Here is a 24,167-nt window from a genome sequence, read left to right as displayed (position 1 = left end):
ACAGCTTTTCATTCTAATCTGCTATATAAATAAAGTTGAACGTCCTGATCTAACTATATAAGAAGAAACACTTTTCCTTTATATAGGTGGAAAATCTACATTTAAAAAACAGCTTTTTATTTCAATTCTGAGAAACTAGCTAACCCACAATAAAGGCTCCGTGACTACCAGACCAATCCTATTCCATCCCTACTTCTTTAGCCTCAATCACTCACATGGAAAGTGAGGGTTCTGCCAATCCCTTGTACTTGCTGGGCTAACTTGCACCTGTCTCATCTCATGGCCGGCTTTCCCCAGGCCTTCCCCAGCACTCCATGTCCTCCTTTCTTGCTTTGAGGAAGAAGTTTTCCTTTGGGTAATTTTCAACATACAGGAAACCTGATCCAGAATTCCCCAGGCAATACCATGCTTCCTACAATTCTCTCTCATATATTCCTAACTCTAAGAAATGACGGAAAGGAAATGGGTAAAGAGAACAAGAGTTAACCAAAGCTAGCCTTTCCAACCTCCAGCCCTACTGGTAGACAGCACACTGCCTATAATCTCACCACCCCTTACTTTTGTCATTCCCAACACCAATCTAAAATCACCGAACTCTTTCCATACCAGTGACACCACTAGTTCACAGGAAATCACCTTAATGAGCTCTTCTTGATCACAAGATCAAGCATTTGAATGTTGTCTTCTTGAATATCTTATGGTCTTTCCTTTCTAACAAGATTTCCAATATCTGCTTTTTCAAATTCAAAGTTTGTGCAAAGCCAGAGGAAAACACAAAACCATTCATATTCAGACCTGAAAAACAAAGCTGACCCTCACCTTCACATAGCAACTCTTATTTCCAATGTACTTCAAAGCTGATTCTCACACATTATTTTTTAATCTCCTTTTTTAACAGACTCCTGATTTTCCATTTACCCTCATTCTCAAACAGTAATGCATTCTAATATTATCCCTTCATCTATTCTCATTTTCTGTCATCTCACTTTCTCTTTCCCTGATCTCTCATTGCTGTTTGAACTTAGAGGAAGACATATCCCACCTCTCTAATGCTAAACCCACGACTATCCTGGGAGCTTCTCGCTGCCTGCCACTAAATTAGCCTATTTTCTTCTCAGTCTCTCAATTGGGTCTCTGCTCAGCTTTTGCATCTTAGGTCTCTTCCTCTTATGAAAGCAATGCTAAGCTCTACCACCCAACTAGATACTAACTTATTTTTCTCCTCACATTTGTTGCCAAATGTCTTAAATAAGAAGTCAGCAATTGCTACAAACATATTTTTCACATTTCCTTATTAATTCTATGAATCTGGCTTCCATTCTATAGCCTTTTATGAAAATCACATTTTTAAAGATCATCAGCAACTTGGCCAAACCTAAAAGCTTTTTCATTTCTAATTCATAATTTCTTTTCTAACAATTACTAGTATAGTACAGGCCAATTTATTTGCATGAACCAGCAATGGCAGACTAAAACTGCCTTTAAATTGGTCCAAACTGTGATAATATGTTACAAAACCACTCTTCTTAAAATGCTACAATCAAGTTACATCTCTGCCCAAGAACCTAAAATTCTCTACCAGTGATCACATCCACACCAAGACTGTGCTCTTCTGAATTTTCAAGACGTTAGGAACAACTATCCCAGCGTACCTACAGGACCTGTATACTTAGCTGACTACCTCATTACTGTTCTTCCCTCCCCACTCCTACAGACTGTGCTCATTTCTACCTCTGTCCCCTTTGTTGTACAATGTTTCCCTGTATTTATCTAAATCGAAGCCATCTTTTAAAAATCAAAAACGGCCCACACTCTAGCAGCAGGTGTTCAGCATAGTGGTTAAGATGCCAGTTGACACTCGTGTCCTCCATCAGAGTAGCTAGGTTCAGCATCTTGCTCCAGTTCCTGGTTCCAACTCCAGACTTGGGGAGGCAGTGGTGATGATGCCGGTGACTGGGTTCCTGCCACCCATATCGGATACCTGAACTGAGTTTCAGCTCTTGGCTTTGGCCTCAGCCTAGTCCTGGCCATTGTGGGCATTTGAGTAATGTATTAGTACAGGGAAGTCTCTCTAATATGTACACACACACACACACACATTTACATGTATGTATATTTATCTTTCTCAAATTAAAAAAAAATTCCACACACTTACTCTACAGCCTGTCTTTATCCCAGCCGATAGCAACTTCTTTCTCTAGTTCCATTTTTTTTTGTTTTAGCAACTTCTTTCTCTAACTCCTATCTCCACTTTATCTGATTTGTTCATTAAACATTTCATGTGTGGTTGCCTGGATATATTACTGTCATTTATCCAGCACAGAGAGGCATATAATAGGTACTCATTCAGATAGACATACAGCACTAAGAACAAAAAAACTAGTTTAGCACCAGCCAATTTGAAATTGGCCAATTCTGTAGAATAAAGACATATATATTATTGTTTTGAATTACTGCTTTGTAAGATAATTAAAATATGAAAGGTTCTATTTTTAATTGTATGGTGATCCGTTAGGGACAATTAAGAAGAATGGGAAAATTTTATGGTCAGACAAGAAAAAAAAGTCTAAAATTTACAACTCAACATAGGCTAAGTGTCTCCCAGTTTACTTAGAAGCATAAATAGCACCAGTGGTCTTCATTTTGTAAAATTTTAACATTTCCAATTTGTCCTTTTCTCTTGACTTTCTGAGAAAATGCCTGTGTTGAGAATACCTCCCTATGGACTTGTGTCACAGCACAAAAACACTTCGGCTGTATCTTAAAAACAGGAGCCATCTTGCTAGAAATGTACACAGACAAAATGCATCAAAGTTGTTTTCTAAAGGAACCCAAGTAGAAGGCTCTACTAAACTCCCAGGATGTTAAAGAGCAAGAGAAATGAACATACATATGCATACATTAGAATAAATGAATGTATATCTTTCCTGTTAAGGTTTTTTTCAACTCCCTCCAAATTATTATGTATTTTAAAAACTGAAATAAAAGTATTCAATATCCTGTTGTTGCCATTGACAAAACAGTTACTAAGGGATGAATGATGATTAAGTCTGGACTGTTATGGCTGTTCTTGTGATTAAAATGTATCAAAAATTGACCTTTCAGAAATGTGAAATAAAGCTGCCACTAGACTGTTATACTTCATGATAGAGTCCATATTTTATTCAACTTTGTATCTCTAAAGATATAACTCATGTCACTACATAGAATAGGTACTCAAATAATTAATGCTTTGTTGAAGAGAACATACAAAAGTACCATCTGAAAAAAACCAAAACGCAACAGCAGAATGAAAAGGAAAGCAGCATTAATCAAAATATTTTCTAAAAGAATCTTTAAGAAAAGTAAAGAGGCCCTTGACATTCATCATAGAACTGAAGTCATTCAGTACAGGACTCTATTTCTTATAGATGTTAAAAACATGTCAAGATCTTAACTTTTTTTTTTTTTTTAAATTCAGGGTAGAGGGTGCCACCAAATCCTTTACAAATCTATTATCTATGGGTCTTCTCACTGGAGAAGAAATGGACATCCATACATGCCCATAAACCCGCAAGTATGCATGTACTTTTGAGAGTTATAGTCCCCAGGTTAAAAATTCCTGTTAAGGAAGCCACATGTCACTTTATAATGGTCACAGATGTAAGTATATAAAGTTTCCCTTTTACAAGATGGATCATGTGGAAATTTATCAAAAGCAAATCTGAAGCTAATTTTATTACAACGTCTCAATCTTTATCAGTATTTTGGTTTGAATTTGATGACAATGTGAAATGATGCTTTATTTTATGTGCTGAGTAATTTCCTCTATGCTTTTGTGTAAAATTAATTAATACTATGATTTGTAGACTTAAACAACTAAAATGAAATATTAAGCAAAAACATGAGGCTTACAAGGTATAGGAATTACAAAGTGAGTTAAAAGATCACCTTCAGGCCAGCGCTGGGGCTCACTAGGCTAATCTAATCCTCCACCTGCGGCACCAGCACACCAGGTTCTAGTCCCGGTTGGGGCACCAGATTCTGTCCCAGTTGCCCCTCTTCCACGCCAGCTCTCTGCTGTGGCCAGGGAGTGCAGTGGAGGATGGCCCAAGTGCTTGGGCCTTGCACCCCATGGGAGACCAGGAGAAGCACCTGGCTCCTGCCTTCGGATCAGTGCAGTGCGCCAGCTGCAGCGCGCCAGCCACGGTGGCCATTGGAGGGTGAACCAACGGCAAAGGAAGACCTTTCTCTCTGTCTCTCTCTCTCACTGTCCACTCTGCCTGTCAAAAAAAAAAAAAAAAAAAAAAATCACCTTCATCCACTCTAGGTGGAAATTGAGAAGTTGAAGTCTAATTGCTCAAGGAGCACTTTCTTGACTCTCTGCCGTGCCTGGAAGGAAGCAGGCAGGGAGACAGATACTACCTGGGGTCCTGGCAGGACTGGGCAAACTACTTGACAGTTTTTCTACAGAGGCATGAATGAGAAAAGACAGAGAGAACAACCTGGAAAGAAACCTTGTTTGACAAGCACAAAGAAGTGAATAATAGGAGCTAACTATGTGCTGTGGCTTTGTAAGAAGATCCAGATGATGAAAGGCTTGCAGTGCAGGCTGCAGGAAACTGCCTGCTGGTAAGCATCATTACAAGGAGTCAAGGTTTGTTAGCAAAGCCCAGGAGCCTTAGGCCCACAGGAGACAGAAATTAATATTGGCCTTTAAGAGCAAAACTGAAATCCATAACTAAATTAAGCTCTGATTAATGGCTGCTGGTTAATAAATCTATGCTATTATACTGATACCTTCTAAATTGACTATTTTCTTACAATGTCATTAAAAAACTTTTATATTTATGCTGAATTTTACAATAATAACTCAAAAAATAACTGGCTGTTTCTGCACCCGGTTAACCAAAGCTAAGAATACCTACAAAAAGATTCAGTTTACCTCACTATACCTCGGGATAAAGCCATTTAATCATTGCAATTATATTTAATAGAAAACAAACAGATTTTACATAGAGAAGTAATCTTGAAAATTCCAACCCAATATGATAATAATATCAGCTCCTAGTAAGGTATTTTATTATTAAGTCAGCTTAATTTTGGTATTCACATCACCCCCTTTGTTTTTTCTTTACAAATTGCTTTTTCAAATCTGAAGAAGAGGTCTGACTTTCCCTTTCTTCACAGACGCTTCATTTAGGCAGAATTCATGTTTTCTGAATCAGCATTTGCCCAGTGCTCAGAACTAAGCTGAGTTTCTTTGCTTCATCAGTTTTTAAACTATTTCAAAAAATTTTCTATTATCAAAAACATCACAGTATGTCCCAATAAAGAACTCCACTGTCTACTATGATTAACCCAAGTTACCTATTACAACTTATGTGGCCTAATTTTAGAAGACATCCAATCTCTTCCACCTTACTCTCATCTGGTCAGGTGCCTAATAATACAGTCTTATTATCACACGTCAATATTAAACAATGAAATTTCCAAACAGATACAACACAGAATTACTGTTTGTTCAGGAAAAATGTGGAACTACGTTTACTTCTCACACACAATGTTTATGCCATATTCAAGTTTCTGATGACTCAACTATGTAAGTTGAATATCTGTTTTTGAGGCATTTCCTGGTATACTAGGCAGTGCATTAGAAAAGAGATTATATTGCATTTAGGCTATAATAATTATCTTTTAACCATCTATGTATAATTAACAAGCATTCAAAAAAAGTGCAAATGTGCAAATGAGAACACAACAGTTTCTACATATGCAATGCATAATAAAGGATATAAATCTAGACAACATCCTTCTAAGAATTAAATGACACCATCAATTTTGATTTATATGTATTCTTTCTTCTCAAGTATTCAAAAAATGCAACAGACATTATCTTCTTAATTTCCAAATTTTTCAGAAGAGTATTACTTTTTTTTCACAAATCAGAAAACAAGGAACTACCATTACCTTTGTATATTTTTAATAATAGAGCCAAAATAAGAACAATTCTAGCTAATCTCATCTGGGATCTTAATTAGTACTACAAGTTTATTTCTTTGAGTTAAAAGAGCATCACTTATGAGAAACAATGCCAAAATTATTATGCTAATAAATTTTGTTAAAGGCCTAATGAAATACTTTAGCAGCTAAGAAGTAACACACTAGTTGTAGGCATGAGGAACGTTTATATTGGCTCTTTTGGGTGTATACATTAAATGCAAAATCAGAAAGGAATCATGCAAAAATCCGGTTGCCCATGCAAGCACCCCAGAGTCTAATCCTCTCCTTTCAGTTCTGCTGTCAGGCCACAGTAGTGTGGAGACTTGTAGGCTGCTGTCCTTGTTGTAATGAATGGGAAGAGGCTGACAGTGGCATGGTCGAAACCTTCACCTCTTCTTCCCCTGTGGAAAAGTCAGTCATGGTCTAATTATGGGTGACTAAATTTATTAACAGTCCCTTTTAAAATGATTTCAATATTTGGAATACTGATACATATATAAAATACATGCATAATGTTTGGAATCTGGGTGTGAAACAAGACATGAATTTTAGAATATAAACTTAGCAAGAACCTAGAAAGTAGTTACACTCTATACACACCCTTAATTTTAATACTATGTCAGAGATAAGAACAAATATATATAGATTTAGGTAACAGATACACTTAAAAAAAAAAAAAACAGGAAAGTATTCTTTGCAAAGCCAATTGGATTCCTCAAAGATATTCTTAAAGACAGAGTAGTTTGTGAAAAAAAATTATTTACAGAAGTGAAAAACTGATTTTCAAAAAAGGAAAATTCTAAATCATATATTGAAAAAAGAAATGCTAACTTAGTAAACTGACATATGGCATCTAAAAACCCAACATGTACTTCTGAAATGACTGGAAACAATACAGTGAGCCGACTGAGACTACTGCTGCAATCAGAGAACGACTTATGGATGAACTTAATTCTCCTAATTAGAAATAAGTACTGGACTTTAAGTGACTTGTTTCACATGTGACTCAAAATCCAATCATTGCCATTTAAATTGTTAATATAGAAACAAAATGTTAAGAAAAAATGCCCTACGGTAAGTAAAATTTGAATTAATAAGAAAAAAATCCAATCTTAGACAGCTTTTAAAGTATGAAATAGTAACGCTTATAAACAAATTTTAGCACAATGGAACAAAAACATCTTGGCAGAGAGTTCTTTAAAAACAAATCTGCAACTTTACATTTGGAAAGATAGCTTAATTAACAAAATGCAGAAAAAGAGTCTTTCAATTCACTAAACAGGCTATTCCATGATTTTCAGTAACTTGGCAAAGCTTCTAGGAAACCCATGTACATAGCAAGGTCTATGTATTAGTTCTTAATGAGACCATGACACTAAAGAGGACTAACAAGAGACTGTTCTGTAACTAAAGGCCATATGCCAAAATGTCTCATGAGCAGATACTGCTGATAAAAAGGGACTTGCAAGTTTGTGAGAGCAAAAATCAATTACTAAGGGAAGAAAGCCAAGTTAAAGCAAGTGCCAGTGGTCTCCATTTTTGAAGGAGGGCATCAGTGCTGTAGTGCAAAACCATTTCCCTTATTGAATTTGAGATCTGGATTTTTATAGTAAGCTGGTACTACTTGAATGTGCGACCTACAACATGAAGCATTCTGGAATACAACTTAGCCATTCCTCAGATGAAGGAACTACACAAGATAGGTGACTGTGTAGAATTAAGGTACATGGTTCTAATAATTAGAGATTTAACTATCCACTAATCAAAATTTCCCCCTAAGAATATGTATTTCAAAAATTCTTCTAAACTTTGCAAGCCTCAAAATGCTGCTAAAAAGGTTTTGCCTAATTAAGAAATAACTAACTTTAAACATAAATGTTTTCAATTAGACAAAGGAAATGGATGCATCATTTCTGTCAAACCTCTGACAACTGTTTTTCCCATGATAGGTTTCAGATACACCAATCTTTAATTAACTGAAACAGGCCATTGGAGGGTGAACCAACGGCAAAAAGGAAGACCTTTCTCTTTGTCTCTCTCTCTCTCACTATCCACTCTGCCTGTCATTAAAAAAAAAAAAAAAAAAAAAAAACCTGAAACAAACCAAAAGCAAAAATTTTAATACAAATACATAATAAACAGATGTATGATATGTAGACTGCTGCCACCTCTGATTTGCTCCTGTAAGTCAATGATCCTATCTAAAAAATAAATACACATGCGGCCAGCGCCGTGGTTCAACAGGCTAATCCTCCGCCTTGCGGCGCTGGCACACCAGGTTCTAGTCCCGGTCGGGGCACCGGATTCTGTCCCGGTTGCCCCTCTTCCACGCCAGCTCTCTGCTGTGGCCAGGGAGTGCAGTGGAGGATGGCCCAAGTGCTTGGGCCCTGCACCCCATGGGAGACCAGGAGAAGCACCTGGCTCCTGCCTTCCGATCAGCGCAGTGCACCGGCCGCATTGGAGGGTGAACCAGCGGCAAAAAGGAAGACCTTTGTCTCTCTCTCTCTCACTGTCCACTCTGCCTGTCAAAAAAAAAAATATATATATATATATATAAATAAATACACATGTTTTTCCTAGTGTAGAATGAGTTTGAAATAGTGCCTAAACATATCTGAAACTAGTGGGTCCCAATGAAACAGTTCTCTCCCCATGACTGAAACATTTACGCTATCATGATAATCACTTGAGGATACAAGTCTAGCCCCTTTCAACAGTTCAACTCAAGTAAGTACAGCTGAGTTACAACTGGGGCTAGAGGAGGCAGATATTATCAAGGTATTAAACTGCTTCAAAGTAAACAAAGTTAAGATATATATAGCTTCGCAGATTTTTACTTTCTGTCATTTCTAACAGTTACTGAAAATCCTAAATCACCTGGCTACAATTATACAACTACTCTGCTTTGAGACTTGGCACATTCAGTTTCCTGAGGTGTGCATCAAATATTTATAAGCCATGAGAGGATTCTGGTGTGTCTCTTAATGTCAATTTTAAATATTTTGGCATATTAAAACTAATATTTCTCTAGTCACCAGAGCTTTAAAAATAATAATAAGCTTTACCACAAGTTACCATTTAAATATCAAGCATGTATGCATAGCCAAAAACTGAAAATCTGAAATAACCAGTTCTCCCCACCCTCACCAAACACAACAATGATTAGGAACCTAAAGTTGGTGACTCAATGTTTATCACCCAGGAAAAACTTTAATGTCTTATAGTTGAGTATGTATTAAAGAAAGAAAGCTCACAAAGACAGCACTACAGTCCTACTTTTTTCCATAAAATACTGACTTTAGATGAAGATTTCAAATGACTAACATGAGGACAGCCACACTTAACAAAGTGGTGATTTTTTCATTACATGTGGCATTTCTACAATATCTACTGGCTTGAAATATTTAGGCAAAAACTACTTTTCAGTGCTATTGGGCAACATAACTAAGAAACTGGAAAACAGATCATTCATCAAAGATGGTCATATAAGTTAAATAAAAGTGAAAAGTGAAGACAGCCAAGAACTACAGTCCTGTATCACATCCACGCTCTCTTGCCTCACTCTCAGAATTCCTCTTCTTCCCATCCATTGTACCTATTCAACTTAAGAGGCACCTCCTATTTTAAAAAGCAGTCCTATTGCTTTTTAATGTAATGACATACTAATTCCTGCTTCTATACCTTTATTCAAGAGGTTTCCATCAATATAAAAGGTCTTTCTTTCCCCCTGCTGCTAACCCAGAGCCAAGGTACAGTAATACAGATCAATTTCTATTTTGAGGGAATTCTGGCCCCCCCAAAAGTACACACTACATGGATGTCTCTCAGATTGCAGCACCCTATAAGCAGTTACCAAGTGCATACATGATTTTTTTCTTTTCAACTATAAAGAACCTGTAAGTAGTATACATACTTTATACTTCTTTTATATTCCCTGTATAGCTCTTCATAGTTGGGTAAACAAGAACCCAAATATTCATTGTGATGTTCTAACATTTTATTTTTAAAGTTTAAAACATAAAGGGGAACTTAAACTTTGAATGTTATAATCGATTATGAAATACACTATCAATTAAAATGATTAAAGTAAAAGAAAACAAATACCCTCTAAAATGCTCTCCTGAGAGGAAAAAAAAAAAGACAGACCAGAAAATGAATACCTAGTGTTTCACAAGTCAGTATCAAGAAGAAAGAATCAAAAAATGCCATTCTGAATTACCTACTAACTACCATAATTCAATAGACAAATGTGAATCCCACTGATTAACAAATCATTTCATTAGGTACTATCAAGCTACTGCAAATTAACATCACTCTCTCAAGTATAACTTTACAGTATCAACAGTCACAAATAAAACTCTCTTAACCCAGCTACTTGTCTAGGATATAAACTGCTGTTGGTTCCAAGGAGAATAAAGCCAAAGACTTTATACAGATCTCTACAAATTTCATCTCTATCATGTGAAAAACAAAAGAATGAATGCCTTACTGGTAACAGTACACTGTTCCAGTTTTAACATTGTACTATGCCAGGCCACACCTTAAAGGTCATGACAAGGGGCAAAAATTATCTATATGGATTATGTGACAGAGGGACTATTCTATTGTACTTAAGACAATCAGAAGAGGAATTAACTGTCTTTTTTACATTATCTCTAAAGCCCAAATTAAACAAGAGGACTCTTAACTGAATGATTCCCCGGCACAGAAGGCACTTCATCTAAAACATGCTATGCAGAATTTTAAACCCAAAAGTTCTAAAACCTTCAAGGGTAGCAGTGCAAAGTCAGAAGTGTTCTGGCATCAAACTTATATGGCAAACCAAAAAGTAAAATATTTCTCTCTGAACAATTTCTTTTTCACAGAAAGTATGTGTCTGGGACATATGGTATGGATCTGAAACATTAATCAGAGTTCTCAATATGAAGTCCTTAATAAATATATAGCACAGTTTTGATGTGTGTGTATTCAATCAACATAATTACCAAAAGCAGTTAGAGTGGCTTTATCCCTCATGCTCTCATAGTCATTAAAAATTGTTTTTAACCACTTTACATCTAGAATGTAAAAAACCACATTTTTACCATAGTGTTGGACTTTATAGAACCTCAATTTATGGCCCTTTTCTTCCTACGTTAATATATTATATGAAAGTTCAGTAATGCTATGTATGCTTTTAAGTAAAATGCTTCTAAACAATAACTAGGTATAATACTCCACCATTCCTATAAAGCTCAATATTACAAGGCATCCATCCAATTACTAATTTAAGAAAATTCTTTTTTTAGGTTATGATAAAAACTCTTAACTTTTTTTCATAGAAATTTTCAAGCATAACAATAAGTACTCTCAGTTATTTAACAGGTCCCTCCCTACCCACCCAAAAACCTGAAGGTATGAGTTATTCATGAATTCTCGAAGGCTTTAAATGAACCTACCTGCTACAGGGATCCCTCCCAGACCTGTGTTGTGCTGTGGCGGGAGATTCAAGTCCAAGAAATTACTATTTGAGGTGGGGTTTGCTGTGTGGTTCAAGTGCATGATGCTATTGCGTGGAAAGGCCATCCAAGGATAGCGGGCTGCCTGGCCTGGAAAACTGAATGAATTATAAACCGCTCGGTGCTGCTGAAATGGAGGGAACCTCTGTGGCAAGACTGAAAAGGTACTATTTAGAGAGTTGGCATTTGCAGGTGCAGCAGGATGCAGAAATCCAGAGCCTGGGCCTTTGGCGGTCGTAGTGTGTGACGAGGAGTTCTGGAGAGATGTGGGTGAAAGGGAAGGCTGGTCTTGGACGGATAGTTCCTTTTCAATTAGGTCTGCTAAGGCTTTTCGAGTGACATCAAAGGGGTCAAACCCCAAGTCATCCTCTGGTTGTTTAGAAGAACCAAAGCCAAATGCTGCTTGCCAGTCTGTAGAGGATGATACTGGTATTGTTTCTGTTAGGAAGAAAAACAGCGTATATAATAAAAGAAAAGCTCATTTATATGTCCCACAACAAAACAAAGTATATCCAAAGTCTGTATGATCTCTTAGAATGTTAAAATCATATAATCACAAAAGACTTCATAAATGTATACTTCTAGTAGTGACGTTTTAAGTTACTAACTTCAAAAACTTAATAATATAGATTGATTTTACTAGTTGGGGGAAAAGTACTTGATACCCAAATTATACTCTCAATCAAAACAAACATAAATCATTTAAGTAAAATAAAGTGACAAAAATAACAGTTTTAAAAAGCAAAGCATCTTTAAAAAATTTTTTATTTATTTGGAAAATGAGAGAAGAAAAGTGACCTCTCATTCGCTGGTTTGCTCTCTAAAGCCCACAACAGCCAGCACTGGCCAGGCCAAAGCCAGGAGCCAAGTGTCAATCAGGGACCATCACCTGCTGCCTCCCAGGTTGCCTAGGGACTCTGATACAGGATATGGGCTGCCCAAGCAACATCTTAGCCACTATTTCAAACACCCATCCCTACAGCTTACTTTTAAAAAGGTATTTATTAATGGCAAATAAAATTAATTTAACATATACTTTACAAATTGCTAAGAAAAATGTAATTTAATGAAAAAAGTACTACATGAAATCCTTACAGTTTCTGGTCTGTGCTATAGGTGCTGTTCTCAATGTTACTTTTATGTTACATTAATAAGGCAACATAATAAGCAAATGTGAAATGGTCAAAAAATGTCAAAACATAATTTTTACTGTTATATAACTTATCTCTTTCTGTTGGTGGTAAAAAAAAATCTCAAATTTAACTATAGAAACACAATTCTAATTAAAAAGGTAAGATAATATTTCCCAGAAGGACAAGCTTTTAATTACTGAAGAAATGATATCACTCTCCAGGAAAATCTTTTTTAACACACAATTTCAAGGCCATGCAACAATTTACCTTTCTAATTCATGCAATTTAAATGTTTAATTTTCATAAAAACAGAGTGGATAAAGTATGAAAATATATCCAAACCAATGGGTTTCATGTCAGTCTATTAATACTAATTCTTGGTACTGTTGTTATGTACCTGATGTGAAGAGACTCTGTGGTTCTGGTGCTGTAGGCCAGTCACTAGATGTCTGTGGAGAGCTGGGGAAAGGAGGAAGCCCACTTGGAATAGGGTTGGGATGGCGAAAATTGTCTGAAAACAATGACTGTGACTCTGTTACTGCCCCTTCAAAAGGGGAACGTGCACTGTGATTTGATGAACTGATGGGGATGACTGGATTGGGTTTTGATAACCCAGGTGGTGGTGAAGGCGTATCACTGTTAGATATCTAAATAAAAAAGGCAAAGAAAATAATCAATACGAGTGTATATATTTTAATAAGCCATAATTAAGAAGATCTATAACTAAGTGTATTAGAATAGTGGTCTTCAAATCAGAGTTCTTGAAAATTTTCTCATGAAAGCACAGTTTTAGAAAACCAGTTAAACCATTAACACTATTCTTTTTGAAAAATTAATCTGTCTGAAAACACTACTCTCCTCCCCCTTACAATATTGAGCCTCTCACTCTACAAATATTTCACAGTCTTTGAGATTTTACTATATTTTGCTCAATAGTGAAAACTTGCAGTGACCACATTATTAGAAATACTGGGATTGATGATAGAGTGGAATGACTCTTAAAAACTAGATTCTTTTGCAAACTAAGTTAATTCTCAGATTTTTAGTTTTCAATAACAATAATGGAAGTTCTAACCAACTTGTTCCCAAACACATTAAGAATAAATCTTATGATAACTCTTTGTGATTCTCAGGTATGTAATTCAGATAGAATCCAAAGATTTCAGTGTTACTACTTGTTAGGAAGAGAGGTCAGATTGGTGCCTCCACACCAAATGTAAGGGGCACCACACAAGGGCCCAAATGTAAGGAAAAGAGGTACAGAACAGAGAGGAGACAGAATACAAACTAGCAGCCAGACTGAATTTATTCAGAGAAAATAAATCTGCAGAGGTCGACCAACTGCCATCATGTTCACAGACCGAACACATGGCAGAGACCTCAACCCCAGCAGGCTAGGCCATGGGTGGGCTAGGGGTGGGGAAGCAGCAGGTGGAGATGAGCTTTTCCATACTGGTTCATCAGGTTTGCCCCCTGGCTTCCAAACCTGGGGAACAAAGCAGGGGATGAGGTGGGGAACAATACAGGGTGTGAGACAGAACTAGTCCCTGAAGGAAGGCAGGGTCACAAGAAAACTAAAACGGCTGAGGTTTATGTCCTTGTTCCATCACTGATATAATACTACTCATTCTTCCATCTACTTATTTTTAAGAATAAGATGCCATAGCATTTACATTTTTAAAAAGTGATGGCTGATCAAACTTGCCTTACTTTACCAATAGGTAATATTTATCTAGAGACACATGAAAGCTAATTTTAAAATGGCCCTGTCCATATTAAGAGATGAATTTCCAACAGCATTTAAATGATTAATGCTCAACTTCTGTCAATTCATATGTATACTTGTACATATTGTTTTGATCAACTTCACACTCATAGAAGTTCAGAAAAAACATAATTTAAAACCTAATGACATCAAAAACATTTTTATTTCAACTTAAAAGTTATATTCCTATTTTTATTTGAGAGATGTATATGCTTTTGAAGCAAAAACTATGTTGCATCAAGATAAAACTATATAATGGTAATAGAAATACAAAAATACATTCAAGAAGGAAAACAAAGTACAATTTATGATTATTAAAGAGCTTGTGTATTTTTATAAAATGGATGACAGAGTATCAAAAATGACATGATGAAAATATTTTGATGGGTTATCAAAACACTAAATTTCTTGGATACTTATTACAGAGTATTATACCACTTTTATTTAAACATAATACATATGCTGGAAATTACATTCTTAGTAACTACTTTTGACTTATAAAAAATTGTAATGTCATCTAAATTATGCAAGGGGAGATATAAATTTTCTACTTTTATGGAATTTGTGAGTTAAAAGTTTAGAAAAGTACTATATTTTAGATGCCTAAGTTTTTAACACATAATGCAGGAAACCGGCCATTCTTTATGGATATTATAACTACACTGATTTTACTTAGGTTAAAAATATATATATATATATAAACTAAGCAGTGAAAAACTACCAGAAAAAAGGTTCCATGGGCAACAAGACGAAATGACAAACCATGTTTTGAAGATCAGTACCTAACTTAATTTCATAGTATATACATACAACTTTGAGCAGCTTATCTTATTTATCTCAAAGCTGTCAGTCACTTGGAAGAACTAAGCAGGAAAGCTGTTAGGGACAAATACACTAACTCAGAGAGAAAACTGAAGTTGGAAAGGGACAAGAAGAGTAAATGGTGTAAAAACAAGTTAGCCTGGGATCATTTGTTGTAGGGTCAAAAAGACCAGTAACAGCAGCAGACTCTAAGGACACTGATGTATTATAAACAGTAAATAATGTATGGTCATAATGATTAAAGGGGGGAGCACTACAGGATGTGCAATGTATTCTGTGATGGAAAAGAAAGCCCATTAAAATACATTTATCAAAAATGTCCATCAAAAGTATTTCTACATTTTGTCAGTGTTTACAATATTTGCAGAAAATTCACTTTGATAGAATACCTTGTTTGGGAACTATGGAAGAGAAATAAAGCAATACCTTCTTCAAATCTTACCTGCTGGGAATTATCACCATTCCCTATACTGAGAGAATCTGAAGGTTTGTCAATGGGGCTGTAAAAAAACAAAAACAAAAACAAAAACAAATCCAATAAAATCACAGTAACGGCATTCTCCTACAATAAAAAAAATCCACTAAAAGCCAGAAAAAATAACATTTTGCCATCTTAACAAATGTTTATTGAAGCATTGCGACGTAACACATTAATTAAGTCAGGTATTGAGAACATAAGATCTCCTCCCATGATCTGTCTCCTAAAAAACTTACATTCTAACTAAAAAAAATTAAAACTTAGTTGAGAGACAAAGAGAGAAAAAGACAAAGAGGGAAAGCACCCATCAGCTGGTTCAATTCCCATATGCTCAAAAATGCTGGGGCTAAGTCAGGGTCAAGGCCAAAGCCAGAAGCTAGGAATGTGATCTAGGTCCACTACATGGGGGCACAAACCCAGTTACCTTAGCAATCATTTCTGATTCCTAGGGTTGGCAATGGCAGAAGGTTAGAGTCAAAGCCAGAGCCGGGAATCAAACCCTGTTACTTCAAAATGTGTGATGTAGGCTTCAAACTACTAGACTAAATGCCTGCTCCTTTACATTCTGATTCTCCAAAAATTATGTATGAAATAATAGCTCAGGTAAACTAAAGTACATCTTAAAACAGTCAAAAATCTAATCCATTATCAAGCTTTGTGCATGTGATAAACATAGTCCCCTTTATAGTTTTTGAAATAGTGCTGAGCCATTTTTCCAGGTATTTGGCAGAATGGCATAAAAGTCATTGAAATGTTTTCTATAGGTTTTTAAGAGCAATAAATTTATTTTCATATTTCTATTACTAACAACCTTACAGAAGGCATGTGTGTATGTACACATACACATGTTACACAAGTAAAAAAATTTTGTAAACTGTGGACTGACAAACATTATCAGTTCATTTGCATATAGAGAAAATGCAGTACCATAGTAAAGTAGAAAAAAAATGCTACCTTTCAAGTCCATTTTAACACATCTGACTTAAAGATAAAAGCTTTGTATTATAATATTGATCTGTTAACATCATTTTTATAACAAACTTTAACTTATGAACAAACACAATTACACAATGTGTTGCTCTGATACAACATTATGGCACATACAAAAATGAAGACTCCCAGTACCTCAAAATTATTCAATTCTATGGAAATATATATATATAAATATATAACTTCATCTTTGAAACAGATAACTTACTGTTACCACATTTAATCACTCTAAAAAAACTTTAACAAGGGCAAGTACTCAAATCTGAATCCCAGGTTTATCCCAGGCAGAGAAGCTGCCAGGTGCTCTTTATCCAAGTAGAGATTTACTTAAAAGCATCATATTATTCATAAAGTATCAATGAATATTAGGTGATGTGGGTAATGCAAATAATTTTAGGCTGTAGCTCTGAGCCCATTAAATTTAGAGATATTTGGGTGAATAAGGCAAGTGCACACTAAACATCAGCTACTGTCAACTGTCAAAAGAATTGCTTCAATAAGTGCCAAAGTCTTTAGAAGAAAGTGAAGCTACCACAAGTGGGGCAATTAGGGAAAAATTCCTAAGGGAGTTCACATGTAGTGGTCTTTGCATATTGGAACAAGGAAGAGAAAAAGTGAAAGAAGTGTATGTGTTAAGAGTCAGAGGTCACAGATAGGGAGAGTTAACTAATTGGTTATCAATTTAGCTAACAAATAGGATGGTGTGCATAACAATGGAAGGTAAGGATATAAAGGAATTAGAGGTTAGAGCTGAGAGGAACATGTAAGAACAGAAACCAAAGGATGAAAGCAAGAGACCTACAAACAAGAATGCCAGGTGTCCCGGTCTTGGTTCATCTTCGCAGCTACCCATTAAAGAGCACTCAATAATAACTTTCAACTTGAGGTCAGTCTTTAAATATTTAATACTGAGTGGGTAATATTTTAAAATATGGGATAAAGGATAACTCTTACTATGTTTCTGGATTGTAACTAATCAGAATAATTTATATCCTCTTGTCCATCTCCCCAATTGGTTTCATAACACTGATTTCTAACAACTTATGCTTTACCTGGGAAAGTTTCACAAAAATGTTTAAAAATTTCTAGATCAGAGTCATTAAACCAAAAACAGTTGGTTGAAAAAAAAATTGACATACCAGTAAGCTTACATTCTACTCAGTTTTGTATTTATTCCAAATTTATTTAATAATAATTAACAAATTCAAGGAATATGAAAAGCTTAATGAAGATGAAAGTAAAGATATTTTATATGTGGGCTGTAAGAAGTCAATTATACTTAAATTTGACATTATAAATGCATCTATTTGTGGAAAAGCAGAAAACAAACAAGGCAGATTCCCTGCAGATACATATGTAACTCTAAGAGAAATAAAAAGCATATTTACAAATTCCAATAAAATGTTAACTCCCTAGATCTTTAGTGGTTATATGGAGAGAGATATCAGAGACTATTACTAACAACAAGTCCAAGTTCTCACAATTCAGCTAGCATCAGATGCAGAATGTCCTCATTAAGCTCTGTGTCTGCTTAAGCTGTAATCATATTAACAGATTTGTCTCAACATTCACCCACCCATTTCCATACTAAAAAAAAAAAAAAAAACAGGAAAATAAACTGTACTAAATAAATACTACATTTATTAATGAAAAAAAGACACCTACTCCACAAGAAAGGCTGCTCTCTGGTCAAGAATCACCAGTCCCAGTGTTATCAGACCTAAGAAATAAACCTACAGACTTTCTTAATTCAATGTCTTCTGCCACACTAAAAACACAACTTGCATTGGAAGCATAAATTTCAGTGGAAAGATTTCTGTTCACCAATCAACTGCTCATGAATCCAAAGTTGCCCAGTCAGGAAAGAAGCTTAGAAAGGTCTTTGAAAAGTTGAAGATAGTTTGGTTCAACTTTAGAATAGAAGCCAAAGCAGATAATATAAACTGAACGAAATCAAAGAACGAATGGGGCAAAAACACATCAACAACTATCTCTGAAAAGGCAGAGTTAGTTTTAAGTCCCCCCTATATCAATGTTCAAACAACGAAAACAGTCATCATGCTGAGAGAGCAATGAAGACACTGAAGTGCATAAACACCATACAGTTGACTGGAAAGTACTACATTCAAGAAGGACTAAGAAGCACTAATAAATAGGTAGGTCTCATAATACAAATATGATATCCAGGAGGCAATGTATGTGTAAATCCCTATAGATAAAAATCTATAAAAACTTATTTTTGTAGAAGAATCTCAATAATTTTCTTAGTTACTCCTGAACTGTTCTGAAACTGATGATGCTAATGACAGACTTCTTATGTCTCTTTAAATCTAAATAGTTGGAATCAAGTGCTATGGAGTGCTGCAAGAAACAAATATATGTGCATTTATGTACTTATTAAGAACATAAAGTATATATTCAGACTCCATCCCCAGGCATTCGGGTTCATTTGGTCTAAATCAAAATACTTGCTATCTGATTATCACTGCAATAGATGAAGAGGAACAGTAACAGGCATTAAGTCTCCTCAAAATCTCAAATTAATAATTTCAGAGTTAGAAGGAATCATTAAAATTAAACATAAATTCTCTGTTTTACAGATGGAAAAAACAAAGTTCAAAACCATGTGCAAAGGTAGGAAGAATCACCATGTTCCTAAAGCTGTAATTATGAAGTATGTGAAATATGTAACTGTAAAGCTATATAGTTCTGCATATATTCCTACAGACTTTCTTTTTTTTTTTTTTTTTTTTTTTTTGACAGGCACAGTGGACAGTGAGAGAGAGAGACAGAGAAAAAGGTCTTCCTTTGCCGTTGGTTCGCCCCTCAATGGCTGCTGCGGCCAGCATGCTGTGGCCGGTGCACTGCGCTGATCCAAAGCCAGGAGCCAGGTGCTTCTCCTGGTCTCCCATGCGGGTGCAGGGCCCAAGCACTTGGGCATCCTCCACTGCCTTCCTGAGCCACAGCAGAGAGCTGGACTGGAAGAGGAGCAACCGGGACAGAATCTGGCACCCCGACCGGGACTAGAACCTGGTGTGCCGGCACCGCAGACGGAGAATTAGCCTATTGAGCCACAGCGCCGGCCATACAGACTTACTTCTAAAGGTACAGTTTAAAGATTTGCCATGGGACCCCAAATCCCCCTAAGCTGGGTTGTAAAAATACTATTTTAAGTGTTAAGGTGATCATATGGATGGGATTAAGTGTCTGTTAATAATAATAGAATTAAAAAGGAATAAATGCTCCAACATGGGAAGCAGTCCACACAGCAGACTCATAAAATGACAATCGCTTTAAGTAGCACTCTGATCTCAGAATCAGCCCTTAAGGCATTCTGGTCTGGCTGAAAAACCCATGAGAGCATTTCAGGCATGGAAAGCCAAGACACTGTGGCAAAAAAATGTTCTACACAAAGGACCTCAAGTGAGTGAGACACCAGTGGAAAGAAGTGGTCATCAAAGAAGGAGGTACTTTTCTCTGAAAGGAGGAGAGAACTTTTACTTTGCTTATGGCTTTGTCTAAACACTGACAGAGTTTGTGGATTCAACAGGCTTCCATAGGCTAGGCAGCTCATGTGAAGAGCCTCAGGTGATCATTTACATCATACATAAGAGTGCTAATTGTTAAATTAACAACAGGAATCACTGTGCACTAACTTCCTATCAGGACCTCTATCTCTAATGAATTGTATTATAATTATGTCTAAGTGCAAGCAAAAGATGTATCATTCTTGGGTGCTTTTTTAAAGTTAATTAAATTTCTAAAAAAAGAAAAAAGTGAAATGAACTTCAAGATTCAGCGACTTTGAATAGCCCTTGTCTTGACTGTTGAGAAAAATTTTTTGTGTATGTGCAAATTGTTGAACTCTTTACTTAGTATAGAGTTGGACTTCTTGTGTAAAAAGTTAATAAAAAATGGATCTTAGTGGAGAATAAGAATGGGAATGGAAGAGGAAGGAGGAGGGGTGGGAGGGCAGGTATGGTGGGAAGAATCACTATATTCCTAAAGTTGTACTTATGAAATGCATGAAGTTTGTATTCCTTAAATAAAAGGTTTCTTTGGGGGAAAAAAAAAATGTGCAAACAGGTAGTGAGTGACACAGCTGGGCTTCAGTTTGGTCCTTCAGATGCTTGCCCAAATTCTGTCCTCTTCTAACTTGCTCCAGAGGCAATGCTTGAATTTTACTTCCTTCTATTTCCTTAAAAATGATGCCAGCCAAATTTTGAAAATAGGTTTATGGCTGTTTTTGGTTTTTTGTTTTTTGTTTTTTTTAAATTTGAAGCAAACAAACAAAACAGAGAAGGATCCAAGAAAGATCATTTGTTTGGACTGGGGATCATATAGGGAAAAAAATTCTGAGAAGGTCTAGTTCCATTATTTATCAAATTGGAAAGATAAAAATAGTCACAGGGACTGCAAAAATTCTGTTACACTTTGAACATGGTAAAATTTATATAGGGACAGGTGTCAATATAATGAGCATTTCCAAATTTCATGTGTTCCTTTTCTCACTTAGAAAAATCATTTTAATTTTATGTTCCTCAGAGTCCTAAATAACCCTGATATATTTTAAAATCTGCCACCACAAAGGACATAATTAATTTATCAACAGGTACAACTTGCCTTCACAGAATATATTTTATTTAAGACAGGCTTCAACTACACATTAACATTTAAAGTATTAACTTGTTACTAAAATACGATATCTTAAATTACTCAATTAGCTATTAACAGAGCAAAAAAAATTGTCTCAATAAACCTGAATGGATTGTAGTTAAGCAAATGTGACTTTAATTGTAATTTTCTAATAACCCCAAGACTTATTTAACATGAATGAAAATAAATGCTTGATTAACTACTTGTATGTACAAGAATTAATTATTCTTAATATTAAAGCTAAATGATAGACATAAAACATCCATAACATACCACAGAACGTGGTAGCTTTTACAAATAGTGTTTACTTATTCATTTTAATTTTGTATTTTAGTAATAAATTTATTCTTTAAAAAAGATAATATATTTAAGTTGAATTTAAACAAACAGCTCCTTGTTTGATGTACCATTAATTCTAGATAATAAGATCACAAACATTCTATTTCTAACTGCCCCTCTTTCTCACACTCATTCCATCCACCCAATCAACTGGAACTAACACTTTAGACCAATGGCTGTAACTTTTTTGACTACATGTGGGCCAAGATATCTTTGTTCACTTAGCAGTTTTCCAGAGGGTAAGCATAAGTACAGTAACTACATATATCCCCACAGCACAGAAGAAAATTTAAGAGAAATAAGGAAAGATTCTAAGATTAAAACTCAAAAAAAATTTTAGTAAGTCACTTCTTTTAATGTAAACATCAAATCTTTGCAAATCTAAATTAATTTACCCACTCAGTTTACTAGGTAAAATAGCCCTTAACACATGCAAAAAATAAAAGCAGGGACCTGCCAATTACCTATCCACAAAAATGGAGATCTATTTTATAAAATGTAGTTCATGTGTTCATACTTATACCACTCAAAAATTCACCTTTATCCTATCTAAAGGTATCAGTAGATTAGCACCTTCAAACCAATAATTTGTAACTATTTTTAGGTCATGGCACTTCTCTCAAGAAAAACATGCACACGTGCAAAATTTTACGTAGAATTTCAGAGTGTGCAGATATCCTCAGGCCTACCCATGATTTAACAAGCTCTTTCATAGACTGTTTTCTGCACATCTATTAGCCATCACCTTTCCTGAATCTCATTACCAAATACAAGAGTAGGAAAACATGATTCATGCAGTAACATTTGCATTCCACTAAGTTCATAAGGTATTCTGACTACACTTTCAGTCTATCAGAGCTTATACTTGATTTTCAATAAGAGTATTACTGTATTTTTAAAAAGGGACACATGTCCTCTGAATGCAATAAAATTGATAAATTCCTATAAAAGTCTTCCTTTGACCATTTCAACAGCTAATCCGCTACTGCCACCAATCTGTAGTTTATGGAAGACTCTGGCTTAAAATATCATTTCCTCACGATTTATGGCCCATCCACTATATGCATGCATTAATAAGCCACAAATACCAGATTTTCAAGGTCAAACCAATCTGATTAGTATTTTTTTCCTCAAGGTTTCTCCTAAGAATTTTACCTATTCTAGACTAATCTGTAGTAAAGAGTAAGTCTGTACTTTAAGGCAGAAGAGACTACGGTCAGAATCTGGCCTATCACTTATTTATGTGAATACTGGTAAACTACTTAAGCCCTCTGAAATTTAGCTTTCTTATGAGTAATAAGAGAATAATATTGACCACATAGAACTACTGAGACTATTAAATGAACACTCTTAAAAGATACCAAATTTTTGTTAAATCCTCCTTTCACCTAAATCTACAGCTAAACTGTTTGATTCAAATATTTAGCCATAACCACTTACACTGAGTGATACATAGACCCCATAATTTTTGTAACGAGGCCTGCTCATTCTCCAGTGAACAGCAGCCCATCTAGCCACTATTCCTTTCACAGTCTTCAACTGGTATACAAATAGTATCTCAATCTAATTGGATGTATTTCAAAGCCCCAAACATAAAAATAAAACAACCAGTCTCTAAGCATCACTAACACAAGGCATCTTCACTCCCTACTCTTACCACCTTATTTATTTCAGAGTAACTTCTTTATATAGAAAAATAGCACACCCATAGCTCAAAACTCATATTCATAACAATGGAAGAAGCAAGTAACAAATTCCTTTTTGGAATTTTTACTAAGTGAGATAGCAGTAAGACATTATTATAGAAAATGTCACTTAATTCTCAGTGGACCAGTCAGGGGTCTGTGAAAACTATTACACTCTTAAGATATATACTCTGGCTTAATTCAATAGAAAGAGAGAGAGAGAGAGAGAGAGAGAGAGAGAGAAGAAACCTCGACATATTTCTTCCTATCATCTACTGCTTCTTTATCCTTATTCTGGATAGTGTTAATGTGGAAGTAGAGACTAAAGCAGACCCTCAGTGTGCGTGACAGTGAGCCAAAGGCTTACTTTCTTGCAAGAACTGACATGAAAGAAGGAAACCTGTGGTGCTTACAAAAAAAAAAAAAACAAAAAAAAACACTCTCTGTAACATGGGTCCAAGGACTTGTTACTTTAAAAACTGAGTAACTACATTAACCTCCCTACTCCTCTGCTCCCCAGCCCCTCAGGCCAAGAACACACTTTCAGGTATCATGTACTTATATGCAAAGCATGGATACCCATGTCAAGATTTTTTATAGTTCCAGATGATGTTTAGTAGAACTGGCTTTGAGCAAAGTAAATTTCTCCCATTTCTCCCCAATAACTTATGACTCCAATGACATTCTTCTCCTGCTACCAAGAAAGTTATAAATGTGCTCTGTGGAGTATCTGACTATATAATGAAGGCCAAAATTAACAAAAAAAATTAGTAAATATATTAATAACATCACAAAATAAAAGCTAAATATGTTAATATA

General features: G+C 35.4%; 1 protein-coding gene across 6 annotated transcripts in view; it reads right to left on the bottom strand.

Moving 5' to 3' along the window:
• Positions 1 to 24,167, bottom strand: part of CNOT4 (CCR4-NOT transcription complex subunit 4) — a 137,196-nt gene that overhangs the window by 26,640 nt on the left and 86,389 nt on the right. For 4 of the 6 annotated variants that reach the window (XM_062195351.1, XM_062195475.1, XM_062195415.1 and 1 more), the window contains exons 8-10: positions 15,643 to 15,700; positions 13,011 to 13,260; positions 11,421 to 11,918 (exon numbers count right to left, since the gene is read on the bottom strand). In XM_062195351.1, coding sequence (XP_062051335.1) covers positions 11,421 to 11,918; positions 13,011 to 13,260; positions 15,643 to 15,700 — 806 coding nt within the window. Of the gene's footprint in view, positions 1 to 5,973; positions 6,384 to 11,420; positions 11,919 to 13,010; positions 13,261 to 15,642; positions 15,701 to 24,167 lie in introns of those variants that run through there. The other 2 variants (XM_062195563.1, XM_062195576.1) reach the window with 2 other exon arrangements.

This window comes from Lepus europaeus, chromosome 1, assembly GCF_033115175.1.
Source record: "Lepus europaeus isolate LE1 chromosome 1, mLepTim1.pri, whole genome shotgun sequence".
In the NCBI taxonomy this organism is placed as follows: Eukaryota; Metazoa; Chordata; class Mammalia; order Lagomorpha; family Leporidae; genus Lepus; species Lepus europaeus.
This window is presented reverse-complemented; position numbering and strand designations above follow the sequence as displayed.